Consider the following 14,888-nt stretch of genomic DNA (forward strand, 5'->3'; position numbering starts at 1 on the left):
GTCATTTCAATAAAGGACTGTCAACAGAAGAAATTGCTTGAGGCTATTGTATCAAATGTTTCAAAGATACATGTTGTATCAAATATTTGGTCTTGTCTCATCTTGAACCTCTTCTGTATTCACATCATTCCCACATTCTTTCAAATTCACATAATTCCCACTTTTTTCTCAATTCTTGTCAATCTCTGTTTCAGTTAATGTCTGGGGTTTGTTTTGTTATATTCTTTTATCATCTATTTTCAGTTTGTATGTGCTGTTGCTTTGCTGTTTTCTTTGTTGGATGCCATTGTGATATATTTAAACAAAATAAAGTCAATTAAACATTTGTTTGTGCTCAGCTTCTGCATGGACACTAATTAATAGAGCATTCACTGAGGGAGCAGGCTTCTGCTGCTACTGGAAGAGGTTCATTCACTGTGAGCTTTTCAGCTTCTGTAACATTGTTAATTGCATTTAAATTAGATTAGAAAATGAGCAGCACATAGCCATCACAAAATGCAGAAAAAGAAGTCATAGAAAATAAGCCTTTGTTATGGGCTATCTTGAACGTCTCAATAGATCCAACATATACCTTTTATGTGCTCCTTAAATTTTATGTTATATATTTGTTTCACAATTTCCTGTCATAAATTCTATCAACACTTGACATGGTGTCTAACCCTTTCAGAATAACAATATGCAGTATAAAGGAATATGTAAGCATGGCATAAACCAATTTAATCACACAAAGCATTTTCAAACCTTAATTTAATCATATAGGCCAATTTAGAATAAATACTCATTTACAGCCTTTTCATGATCTGAAAGTTATGCCATGGTGCATTTTACTAGAGCAATTTGAAAAAAAAGTACTTTGCTCAAGAGTAAAACAGCAGCATCCCATCAGGGAACTGACCCCATATTCCTGCAGGCCAAAGCTCTAAATACTAGTACACATTGCTGTCTAATATAATAAGACAAGGTTACAGCTTATGTAAACTGCAATGTCCTATTTTATGTAAGCTATTCTTGAACTTGAACTTCATTGCCATATGTAACCGGTACATGTACTGGTACAATGGAATTCTTTCTTACAGAAAGAAGTAAGTCCTTATTCCTTTAATAAGGAGTTATTTATAATGACTATTCTCTTCTTAAAGCCTCAGATTATGCTTAGAGCAGTATGACAGGTTGATCACCCATGATAATTCAATTCAATACTAAGCAGACGATACAGAGAAATAATGTAAAGCAGACAAGTTCAACAAACATTTATGATTTCATCTTCATCAATGTTGGTTCCATTTAGTTCTTATGGGTCCTGGTCCAAGTCAGGGTTCTACCAACTAAGAAAGGGTAATTAATGACGAGTTGTCTTGGAGTGACAAGGATGCATAGCTAACAGTATGAGGTGGAGTTCAGGAAGATCTAAATTGCATTTTCTTGACTGCTGTTTCAGTTTGATTAAAAAACAAGGCAGAAAATGTGCTTTGCTGGATGCCTTTATTATCAATCAAATTGGCAGTGGGGTCTGTACTTCTAACCTGGCTCATGAGCCTTTTGGATCTAACCTCATAGTTTACAAGTGAAATTTACTAGGCAGTTTGAACTTTAACATCAGCCACAAATTAAGATAATTTTGGTGATGAATAACAGTGAGATCATGTACTGAGGTCGATTTCCTTTTCTAATGTGGAAAATTCTCACAAGGTCTATTACCACCATCTGTTAATTTAGACATGAATATTTAAGGATTTCTAGTCACACAGACTCATGGATCAAGCTAAACTGTCAAATTCGTAGACCTAGACATTCTGAGAGATTTGCAATAATAAAACTTGGACAAATGCTTCATGACCATCCAACTTATTTTTTATATTTTCTCTTTGTTTTTAACAGTAAGTCTAGGGTATTTAGAGGAAACTATCCAAAGTCTAACAGGATTTCTCTTTTGGCACAATTGTAGAATGGTATCTAGGATAACAAGAGAGAACAAAGCTACAGTACACCTACCTTTTCATCTGTCTGTCTCAATGGGACCTCTGCAGATGACATGTAATTTTGAAAGGAATAAAAGAACTTGAAAGTGTTTCTGAGAGGTTATTGACAGGACCTGAAAAAATCTTTTGCAAGGGTGTATAACACACAGCCTGCCAGAAAAGGGACTTAAACTCCCTACTGTGCCATGCCAGGGAAGGCACATCCAACGCTAACACTGCATTGCTGCACAATACACAGAGGTGCAGTGTATTTTTAGAAAAACAGTTTGTGTTTTCAGCTATTTATTTAGACCTTGAAATAAAGTACTTCAGTACCACAAAAAGCAAATTAAACTGTGAAATTTTAATGTGCCTCCTCATTATTGAATCACATTTTTAATTTATAATTTCATCCTGATTCATTCCAGATTTAAACAACATTCATAATATATAATTATAAACATAAAAGATCAAATCTATCAAACCTATTATATTAATGTGTGTAAATATATTTGTGTGATACTGTGTATAATGAAAACGCAATGGAGATACCAAAAAGCTAACTTTTGCTCTGAACTTCCACCATTTGCTTTAGTGACTTAGGGACCAGATGGGTAGATTCTACCAATTAAAATAGGGGTGAACCATTACCCTGAAGACATCTGGAAACATAATGTATTAGAATAATACCAGAAAATCCAATGTTTACAGAGGGCAAAATTTAGTTACAACTGATTTGTACACAGAAGTTGCTGTAGCCAGATGCAAGTAAATTTAGCAAACCATTCATGTTCCAACCAACACTGCAATTCAACATTTTTTTGTTGGGCCATACCAAGCAGAATCTCATTTAAAGGTGATCTGGTGTTAGAAAGAATATGTATTTATGAGTGCAATTTAATCCACAATGATAGTAAAATGTACACCGTAAAGTGTTAAACCTCCAATTTACATTTCCAGGTACAGTACGTGCAGCACAATATTCTGTGATCCAGAATGAAGCAACCAAAACTTCTGGTGAGGTGAAGTAGCCATATTACATTGTAAAGAAGCAGGCTTGTTAATACTTCTCTTTTAATCCAATAGAAATATTGCCCTAGACTTTGAGATGGTTTTGCCAACAACTACTACTTACTTGTACTTACATCTGGGGACTGACCAGGGCTTTACAAAAATATGGTGACTGTGCAGTGCTTTTACAATGTTCACAATTTTGTGCTTAAATCAGAATTTGCTAAATTGTGCAATACCGTCAAATAATTTATTTTGTTACTGAGATTATATAAATGATCTGATACATTGGGACTGCACTTCCACTTTAAAAGAAGCATTAAGATAATACTTCTACCCTTTGAGATTTTTTTTTTGTGGGGGTCAGTGTTTATATTTTGTGTCTCTAGGATAACTAGTTTCATTCATTCTTTTATTTTCATTGTGTTGAATAGAGCTTGTTTCATTACATGCAGACTATGCATATGCCTTCATTTTTTTAAAAGAACAAAGGAATTCAAGTACTAAAACAGCTGAAGTATAAAGCAACCAAGCCTTAACTGCATAAGACCTAATTCTATCATTCTAAAATTGCTTTATGCCATTGGAAAATGGTGCCTTTTGTTGCTGTATGGATCTCAAATGGAGCAGGAAAGCCAGGCAAAACCTATTCATCCTAAATGGATCAATACCAATACCACAATAAAATTTTTTAAAGATAAAGAATAAATGTGATACTTCATATTAAAAAAGTATCACATTTATTAAAAAGTTTAAAGAAGAAGAGACAAAATGATACAGGATACAGTAATTTTCAATATAACTGGATTTAAGTTATATTATATAATTTAAGTATTGTCTCTGTGTTTATACTGTACATGACAATGTGACTTTCTTAAATGTTTGAAGTATTTGACTTATAGTGCATAAATATTAGCTCTCGCTAGTGCATTAAATATATTTAATCTTTAAAAGAGCAATTCTTATACCCCACAACAAATATGTGGATCATACAGTGGGTAGAAAACAGAAGTTACATGATTTCTGAATTAATACAAAGAAAAATTACAAAGTACTGGCATACAACTTGCTAGGCAAAGATGCAAAAGAAGATATTAAAGTTCCTGGAAGACGAACAGCTTGAAGATAAACCTCATCAATGTGGATCCAAATCACACTGTTTTACAAGCAGATCACTGCTTTCTGAAAGCATTATGTATTTCCAACCCACAGTTATATGAATACCAGTCAAACCTTAATCTGCTATGAACATTCTAGGAATAAAAGCTTGTTCTAGACTGTTCTAGATGTGCTACTGTGAACATCACACTATAGCAATTGAAAAATCAATTCACTGAGTGGTGGAAATAACTGATATCTGTTTAATGTATGTTATTGATCTTGTTGATATAAAGACTAAATTATTACATTGTGGCCAGGCAAGTAGACCGCTAGTGAAAAACCTGTACTTTGTTGGGCCCTAAGCGCAGAAAATGTAGGTAAATTTCAAGGTAACCGTGTAAATAATGTGATTAACCTGTGGTGTAGTTACAACTTCACTAAGAATTTCAATTGGTAATACAAACAAGTGACTGAATACATGTATATACTGTAACTGTAAGGTCAGGCAGCCTTGAGCAATAGCAGTGGGTGCCAAGTGATGTGTGGAGTGAGGGCAGTGTGGTAAAGGTCAGAAGAAACATAGTCCACAGCTATTGATTACAGATTTATTTTAAGTATGGGTACTGCTTTATGAGATTTTCTTGTCTTACCTTATGGGAGCGTGTTGAGACAAAAGGAGATGATTTCAGATTAGCCTACTTTTCAAGATAGAAAATCTTGCTTTTCAAGTGTTTGGGAAAGGGACAGCCTTCTTCAGCTCACATAAATCTTCAATAACATGTTAAATAAATCTATAAAAAGCAAGCACATTGACCTAGCTCCTTTTGGCATGCAACACAGCGTCTGGTTGCCATGGCTGCAAACAGTTACACAGGTCCATTAATTTACATTGGGAGTGGAAAAGACACCAAAATGAACTTAGTCAAGACCGCCTTTCCGTTCATTTCCATGACCAGGGGAGCAGCAAGATGACAGGGAGAAACCTGTGTGCTAAAGATTGACCTCAGGCAACCCCTTGTAATGCTATGACACTCAGGAAGGCACTGCCAACACTCTTCCTTATCACATTTTCCACACAGGAGTGCTCCTTTCAATGCTCCTGCATGTAAAAGCTGCAAACCAAACTCTGGTCCAAAACATTGTAGGCATTTTTCAGAAAATACACTTTTCAATGCAACTTTACACTGAATAGTACAACAATATTGTTTTTTGCTTTTAGTTACAATTTTAGATGGAATCAGTATCAGTCTTATTTTTAATAGTTCAACTTTAGAAACTGCTACACCTTCAAAAACATAACTTTGTATAATATACTCACTTTTATATTTTTGTGAGGAAAGGTTTGCCAAAGAAAAAGAACAATTAACTGAAAGTGGGAGATAAACTGCTCAGGATGCATTATGAAGTTCAGTGTTTGTGGATACTCTTCTTAATTTATATGTCACAGTCAGAGACTATTAGAAATGGTATTTACTATTACATTAAAGTTAATACATCTTAATATACTATACTTAAAAATCAATGACTGTCTATGTCTACTGAACACCGATTTATCCTAGCAAGGAGTATAATAGATTCAATTGAAATGTTTATATTAATATTTATATTATATTATTATGAGTTTTTATTATAGGCTTGATACCCCCATTTAAATCCAGTTAATTCACTTAGAAGTTTTAATATAACTTTTAAAGGTGACTTAGTGTTTATTAACTTTGAAATAAACTGAATTGATAAATAAGCATTATTTATATTATATATATAATATATATGTGTATTATTTATATACTTTAAAACTCAAAGCAGTTCCCAGGATGTCTCAGTGTCACAAATTATTAGAAGTAACGTATTGTACGAGTAAAATGTTTTGAACTGTAGCAGTCTGCAGTACTGGTCATGTACTGGACAGCTATAAAATAGCAATCTTGACTTGACCAGGATACCGCTTTTACAAAACATTAATGTACATGGTAAGTCTAGAGATAGTCAAACACTATCTGCAGTCAGATAGTCACCTCAGTATATGCAGGAATCCCATTTTCATATATATTCATCCAGTTGATGTTAGACATGCATGCATAAATGTTCAGAATGTACTGGCCTAACACTTTTTGATTAGGATCTGTTTGGGTGAAAGGCCACGTTTGTCAAAGTAGTTTATGATCTATTTCTGGTATAAAAATTATTGTAGAAAAATTCAAGGAAGAAGAAAAGGTTCTGCTTTTGGGTGAACAATTTGTGTAGCAGTTCATAAGAAGGTATTGAGGGTTTTTTTTTTTAATACATGGACCAGGTCACCACCTTGTTTGATACAGGACTCCAATTTCCAATTCCAAATTAGTCATTTAATGACTTATCTGTCCCAGTGAACCTGACCTGAATGATGAAGTTGATTGGCTGCAAAGTCTTCTAACATGACAAACTTCAAAAGTAGGAAGTACACAAATCCTTACAATTGCTATAGGTATCCACTCCATGAGGTGACATTTAATGAAATAGTGAATAACATTGTTTCTAGAGAATTCCTGGCTGTGACTATTTTTAACCTTGGAATACAGACTACAGACAGACAGAGATGTGGTCATACTTGCACAAGAGAGAACTGATTAATCCAGCTACTGCATTCTACCTACAGTATGTTCACTGCTTAATTATCTATAGTTTGATGAGCTACAGTACATTAAATTATAGCTGGAGTTAAAAAGAGGACTGGCAAAAACTCATCTTTTTGCCACTCCTTTTTGCAAGAGTGCCAAAGTGGGATCATTATGTCAGAAATAGACTCACTTACCTTCTAGAAAAAAGAACTAACCTGTGGTTGTGACGGAGGAGTGCGTCTCCTCACCAAGCACTTCATTCTTTACCAGGCAGCTGTAAGAGTTGTCGGCCTCCACAATAACTTTGAGAACACTGTGCACGTGGAACAGTCCATCTTTATTGGCCACCTGCGAAGTAGTCGCGTTGCCCGTCAGGTTTCTGCCATTGTTGTCATGCCACAGAAGGGTAGCCTGGGGATAGCCACCATAGGAAAGGCAGCTTAGGACCACTTCATCTCCTGGTTTCAGGTTGGAATCAGGCTCCGCATGCACCTGGGGCTTGGTGTAGGAGGCTGCGATTCAGACAAAAGATCATCAGAGAAAGAATATTTCTTTCATCAACTAGTCTTTAAAGAGTTTTGATATATCTAAAGGTGCAGCCATGTCACAATTCAATGGTTATCTTGTATCACATGTGCAGTACATAACAGCTTAACTTTCTCTTATCTGTTAGACAAAATGGAACTCTTAAAGGGGAACTGCAGTCCCAATTTCTCAGAACGTTTATTAAATCTCTGTAAAAAAAAAAGAATTAATTAATGGTATTGAAAATGTTTGTTTGTTTGTTTGTTTGTTTTTTTCAAATTAAGCACACATTTCTAATTAAGCACAAAATTGAGAACTTTGTACAAGTACTGTAAGTCCTCATGTTGTTGCAAACTCGCATTCAAGTTTGAGTGAACTGAGATGTGAAGCGGCCCTTCCTGTTCACTAGTCACCATAATGACTAATGAATTGTGATGTATGAGGAACAAGAACAGGTTGTGCAACAGACATTTCACTGCAGAAATGTTCCAACAAGATCTGCATGCTGAGTTAACAAGTAGTACTTGATGGAAAAAACATTTCAAAACCAAGAGCAATATTTCTATTGGATTAAAAGAGATATATTCACAAGACTGCTTCATTGCAATGTAATAAGGCCACATCATATTACCAGACGTTTTGTTGCCTCATGCTGAATCACAGGCGCTGCGCATACCTGAAAATGTAATCTACATTGTGATGTAAATTGGAGGTTGTACAATTTACTGTGTAGATTTTACTTTTATTGTTATTTGAAAATCACTCAATCAGTGCTGATTCTTTTTAACTTCAAAATATAAAAATAGCATTGCAGTTCCCCTTGGATCTCCTGTTCAAGCTAACAGTACACACAACAATAGCAATGCAGTTGTAGAGCTCAGTGAATGGGAGTAATTCAAAAGAGTGGACCATTGGCAAAAGTATTAATTCAACTTAGAATTCTAACAAATGAAATAAATGTTTCTTTTGACATTAAGTTTATTTGGATAAAGATTGGAATCAAAACTTGCATTACAGCACGTGAGCAAAATGCAATAATTAAAAAGGAACGAGAGATTAATTTTGAGTTTCCTGAGCTCAATAAAGGTACAGTGTAGATAATTTGAAATGTTGCCTTTAATCCCTGAAGCAATCATATAATTGCGAAACAAAGTATACCCACTCCCCAACCGAAAAGGTTTAGACGTTGCGTAACCCGATGACTGCAATGTGAGTTGTTCACAATTTTCAGCAAAAAAAGTTCGAGATGATTCCCATAATTGTAGATACTGTTATAGAAGACGGACAGATGACAAGTGGCCTAACAAACATGAATCCAGAAAAACAATAAGGAGTGGCATAAAAGTCAACAATTAAGTGGGTTAGTCATAATAGAAAAATGCATTTAAATGTTTCTTCAAAATCCATATTGACATCAGTAAAAGCTATCAATAAGGCCACGTTTGATTGATGTAGCAACTTGTCAGTCAAAACAAGAAATGGCCTGAAGTGACAGCTCTATTTCAGTAGGGTTAAAAAATTCAATTAATCTGAAAGGTGAAATCAATACATTTCAGACATTGTATCCCTCCTTCTAAACATGCATCGTAATCACGTCACTTAAGGCATTACATGTATCTATTGGTGTTCTCTCTATGCTGAAATATTATAAGTTTGTGATTTATAGTTTTTTTCCTGTGGCTTATTAGTTGCTTTGTTTATCTGCTTGTAGTATCGACTGCAAGCAATTGTAACATTATTGATTTTACACAAAGAAATTGGGCAGGGGTAAAGCAAACAGAAGAATAATACAGTATATTTTTTTCATGTTTTATTTTTCATTTGAGAAAAAATAAGGTTTTATTCCTCTCCGTGCATAAGTGCATCGTTTTGAATATAATAATGGAAGAGATCACCAGAATGGGACATCAAAAACTAATTCTTGTGTAGATATTGACTGGCAAAGTGATTGATGAAGTGCACATATTTATCTTTTAAAGGCCCAAAGGCTGTGAAGGTAACATTAGATAATCTGACCAATGATTGCTATCAATGATCAGCTATACTGAAGTCTAATTATCAAACATTATTATCTTGGCTATTGACTTTGCTGGGGGTTGTTTATTGATTAAAGGCATTGACTTCTATTTCTAAGAGGGAACATTTCTTTTTTTTTTTACATATGGGCATCCATTAAACCTAAACTGGCCAAATTATTGGGGGTGTGTAGTGTGATTTACTGAACCTAACTACAATCCAGCATCATAAATATCTATTACAACAAATTCAGTTATTGACATTATGGAAGATGCCTTCCTTACATCAGGGAAATGACGGAAAAAAATCATAGAATTAAAACTACTTCCAATCCTATTTTTTAAGTGGTCCATTCAGAGGTGGGTGGAAAGTATGTTATTTCATTGGATAACAGCTGCAAATGGACCTGTTTTACAAGGTTCATGTGTGGGTCCAAGCTGGGAAAAGCCTGTGACTGCCAAGCACTTGTTTTTGAAGTGTTATAGATGCCAGCTGTTAAGCTTGTCCACAGCTCAGAAAACAAGGAATGGACCATATGTGGGTTTCAAGGTCATAAAAATCCTAAGACAGTAAATAAGGGAAATCCAAAGCCAGGGTCAAGGGGCGAGCGAAAGTGCAAATCCAGAAGACAAATTTAATGTCAAGCCCAGAAACACAATCCAAAAGCCAAGGTCAGGAAACAGGCCAAAATCCAAAAGCCAGGCAAGGAGTCCAGGAAGAATTCAGCAAAGGCTAGATCAAGAGCTCAAAGAATTGTAAACAATACTGAACACAGCTTGAACAAAGAGCAGGGTTTAAATAGGTTTGGGGAGGGGAGGCGTGGTGAGTTAGGGACACTGGGCAAGCAGGGACTGGCTACTGCCATCTGCTTGATCTGTGCCCCTGCTGCACAGATGGAAGTAGGCACTAGTGGTTGGGGTGCCCTCTGGTGGCTGGAACTGTAACACCAGCGTGTTTTCACTGTTACACGATTCCTGAAGGGAACTGCACCTTAATGAAACAATAGTAACAGATTGTTTTTGACAACAAAAATGGACCCCTGTGAATCAAGTTGTCACTTGATGAATACCAAATTGGTCTTGTCAAAGTACACCATACCGTGGCTGTCTGGAAGTGACAGAAAAGCTCTTAGCATTTTGGGACGCCTAGTATGAATTATACTGTACACCTTTGAAAACATGATCACATTCCAATTTTGGGACCCCTGCCCACAGAAGAAAAGATAGGAATAAACTATATTTATTGATACCGTATTTAAGGTATGAAAAGAAGCATATCGCTGTTTCTGAAAGATGTAAAAGTACTAGTCTACTTTTTTATGATACTTTTGTGAAAGGAATCTCATTTCTAATGTCTAATTTTAGGGACCATAATTCTTCTAAGAAAAACAGTAATACCAACCACTATAACAGCAGTCACAAGATAGTTACCTTTATTAATAGTTCACACAGAAGCAGGGCTCTGAAAGCTAGAGCATCTATGTACTGTATATCATGTTCAATAGCTGCAAGCACTCTGAAAACAAGCTTATGCAAATGATTCAAATGCGGTGCTGTAGGCTGGTTTTAATGAGATGTCCTAGTGATTTTGGTTCATTTTAGCTTGATGCTCCTGGTGTTAATTTTAAGCTGGTGGGCCTGCATCAATTAAGTAAACTCACAGGTTAGAGTTCTAGGAGGAGAGACAGGGCCATTCTTTTGTTCTGCCACCTGAATATACAAAATCCCCTAACATGGATGAATGCCAAGTAATCCATCTGGTAAAAACCTCTATTAGGAATGGATTAAAAACCTAGCAACCTTGGTGCCACCAGGCTGAGTACAGGTTCCTCAATTTGCAACTTTGTCCAGGTTTCTCCAGAGGGACAATTTTATTTTTCAAACACTGCCAAGCATGCCACACTGCACGTAGGAATGTGCTGGTACTCTTCAGTTGATGTGCCTGTCATAAAGCATAGACTTGATTGCTTAAGTTAGTTATTTCAGAGACCAATGGAGACTGTCCTAGCAAGCAGGACATTGAGCAAATGACTTAAGCTCACTTAGATCATTTCAAGGGTATAAGAGGTTGAATATCAGATAGAGATTACAAATAAATGTATAAAAGAGAAGAGCAGAAAAAAAGAGAAAAGGGAAGAATAAGCTTTTTTGTAAATTGTAAAATTTAATCTAAGAAGTTGACTCCATCAAGGGGTGTTGTCTCAGCTTCCATTTTTTTATTATATTGAAAAAGAATTACACACTCATTTAAGAATCACTGTTCTTCTGTCCTGACTTAGTGATTCGATTTCAAATATTATATTGCTACACTGATGGATTTTTCTGTTAGTATTGCAAAGTCATATCCAGATAATCTTAACATGGGTGTTACTAGGTGTCCCTATAGTACCAAAAAAAAAGAAAAATGCATTAAAAAGAAAAAAAAGAATTGTTGGATTCTAGAAGTTTCTGTTTCTTTAACGTAGCTGAATCAGTTTGTATAAAAAATGGGCACAGCTGTTCAAATGTTTTCCACATGCTAATGCAATAAAGAAGCACCTATACTTTGCAGAGCAAAGATAATGTAAGATAATCCAAGTAAACATTTTTTCTTTGGAATTAACTAAGAAGATTTTCTGAGAGACAAAAAAGACTGTGAAATACCCCTATAATTCTTTCAAAGGTTTGTTTGCCTATAATTCCAACATACTGTATGACTGTGTTGCCTTTTTCATCTGGTACAAAGATATCTTTCTAGATGTCTGGTGTGAGGAAGTATAAAGAATTTGTTTTCAAATGATCTGTTGAAAAAAACGTTTTAAATTTGCATAATATATCCCATACTGATTTTAGGTACAACACCGAATTCCTGTAAAGTATTTGTAAATGAAGAGGTGACATCTCCCATTAAGCAACCTTACCTGCAACCTGTAGCAGCAATACTGCATTTTTGTACTCTTTGATTCGGACAAAGCACATGAAGCTGCCCTCATCAGCAATCTGGACACCACGGAGAAGCAAAGATGCATTTCCAGAGTCCAGTTCCTTGAGAAACAGACTAGTGCGGTTGATGTAGTTGGATCCTTGGTCTGTCAGCTGGTCCCGCCCATCATAGAAGCTGTGGACCACACGCTTGGTGTCAGTCAGCTGCCAAAAGACACTTATGTCTGAGCGATTAAAGGTTTCACCCGTGGAGAATGAACAGTTGAGGGTTGTGTCGTTTCCAAACAGAGCCACTACTGGAACTTCAGGAACTGTGACATCTAAGACAGCTATAAAAAAGAAAAGGAAATGTGTCAGTGTAACCCATCATCAAAAATCATTAGATATACACCATATCTGAAGGGCAAATGTTTGCACATCTTCAGGTTGGAGTGTAGGACTACAATTGCTTGTTTGCTGGCCTCAAATTCATTTATAGGATACTTCTTTTGGAAAATAACATTTCTTTTGAACAAACATTTCTGTATTGTAATCTTTAACATTAGTAAACAAAAGAGTAGTGATATGCAAAATGGAACTAAGATATGTTTTCTGTTCTTTGACACTAAGACCATTAAGTAAAAGTAGCTTTGGTCTTGCAATTGTGGAGACTGAAAAAACGAACCCACGGGTAGCATGTGCAGATACATATTTTTATAAATTGTTACAAAAAGTTCTTCATGTCTTTAATGTACAGCATATTAAAGAACACATATATACACGTGTTTGACACATGGACTGTGACAAATAAAGCCAAAATTGATTTTGAAGATATTTTGCTTCTATGAGTTTTGTTTTCATGAGTTTGCATTCAAGCTGGGTTTACTGCTGGCTGTGCAGATTTTCCAGGTACAAATGAGCACAGCAGGGGGTCCACATGTTTGCTTTTGAAGGCATGTCAGGTAGGCAGATATCTAGTAAAGCAATAGCTAGGGCCAAGAACCATTATGCTCTGAAGAGTCTGAAATAGATTCAAAAGCACCCCAGAAACCAAGCCAATGGTGTAAAACTGTGTGGAGAACTCGTCAAATATGAATGCAAGATGCTCTTTGCTCTTATTCTGTTGGGTGGGCTTGCTTTCAAAGACTTGAACCCAAGTTGTAAAAAGAAAGCTATATTTACACCAGAAGCAAAAACATCCAATTTGCTCAGCATGCTAGCACTACAAAGTGAAGGGAACGGCAAAACAGACAGGTTTGTCAGTTTACGAACACACGCCAAGAGCAGCAATTGAGACCAATGGTCCCCGTCTCTGCACAAACCATACACATCGGTAAATGCCTCAGTGCACATCACTTTGGTAGAACCTGCAGTTTTGAAGCAGACTTACAGTCACTGCTCCTGCTCCCTGTTGAGCAGAGCCTTTAATGCTTTTCGCACTGTCAACCCGACAGCCTGTGAACAACTTCAGAAACTGGCGGGACTGGAAAGTAAACCAAGAAGGCGTACCCATCTGTCACTGTGAATAAGGGAGGAAAGGGATCTCCCTAAAACACCAGCACATGTCTTAAAGATAAAAGAATCCAAGGACAGTTCATCACTCAGAATGTCTTCTGGAGTGCACTGGTCAGTCAATAATCTGTTTTGAGCAATGCAGGCATGACTGCTCATGACTGCTTTAATTGACTGGAGGGAAGCAAAGATATTAATACACAAATGTGCTATATGATCCAATACTTGATCGTCACAACTCCCATGCAACAATTTATAACCAAGGCTGTGTGTTTTTCAAAGCTCATTTATCTTTTCTTTTGCAATTCAGTCTTGAACTTTCAGAGATCAGTACAATTACGGCTACGAAGAAAGAAATTATTTGTATTCTACAGTTAGATGTACTTATATATGTAAATTTCCTATGCATGCAAATACCTTCTGCTACTTCAGAAATTAATGTTCTGGATATTTGTATAAAAAACAGCTTACAATCAGCAATGTACATTTAAAAGTCAGTTCAGATTGGCTTTTTTGCCTTTGAACTATTTCCTGATTTAACAAGCAAGGCTGGAAGATTTCTCCATCACCAGTTCTGAGGATGCTGAATTAAGTGTTGTTATAAGAAGATAAGATTTTAATGTCCCCTGAGGGAATTTTTTTATTGACGTTTAAATGCAAACAAGAAAAAAAAAGGAGAAAAGAAAAACATTGCACATTACTCTATTGCACATGTACAGTATAACACATAACAACAGGTACCATTTATAACACATCACAAAACATATTGAACTCAAGTGGGTTGTAAGAGTCAAAATTGTGTTTATCCTTGACATTTAATGCTATGTCAATCAGTTATATACTGTATCATATTGACCAACTAATAGTGATTTGGCAGTCTGCTATGTACAAGAGCATGCACATGAACTCTTTCTGAACTACTTTTATTTTACAAATTACATTAATAATTCAAGAAATATAATAAAAAAACATAAATCTGGCTTGCCAGAATACAGAGGTAAATAGTCCTACTTTTATCAACAGTGCTATTGAATCTTTAATAACAAAATAGTTAGGTCCTCACTTTAACATCTCATTTGAAGGATAGTATTTCCTGCAGCACAGTGCATCCTTTCATAATACTGGAGCATTGGGGTGGAAATTCTGGTCTAGAGGAAAGTGTATAATGTGGGTCCTCCCACATTATTTACAGCAGCAAACTGGTTTGCCTTAGAGGGACTCATTCCCAAGGATGAGTAGAACGAAGGAGGGTAGAACGATTCCCATTG

At 35.8% G+C, this 14,888-nt stretch overlaps 1 protein-coding gene across 5 annotated transcripts in view; it reads right to left on the minus strand.

Annotated features, from left to right (window-relative positions):
• The window catches only part of cd276 (CD276 molecule), a 74,753-nt gene that overhangs the window by 42,690 nt on the left and 17,175 nt on the right, over positions 1 to 14,888 (minus strand). For all 5 annotated transcript variants that reach the window (XM_015343785.2, XM_015343787.2, XM_015343783.2 and 2 more), the window contains exons 3-4: positions 12,108 to 12,458; positions 6,883 to 7,179 (exon numbers count right to left, since the gene is read on the minus strand). In XM_015343785.2, the coding sequence (XP_015199271.1) occupies positions 6,883 to 7,179; positions 12,108 to 12,458 (648 nt within the window). The remainder of the gene's footprint in view (positions 1 to 6,882; positions 7,180 to 12,107; positions 12,459 to 14,888) is intronic.

This window comes from Lepisosteus oculatus, chromosome 5 (assembly GCF_040954835.1).
Source record: "Lepisosteus oculatus isolate fLepOcu1 chromosome 5, fLepOcu1.hap2, whole genome shotgun sequence".
NCBI lineage: Eukaryota > Metazoa > Chordata > Actinopteri > Semionotiformes > Lepisosteidae > Lepisosteus > Lepisosteus oculatus.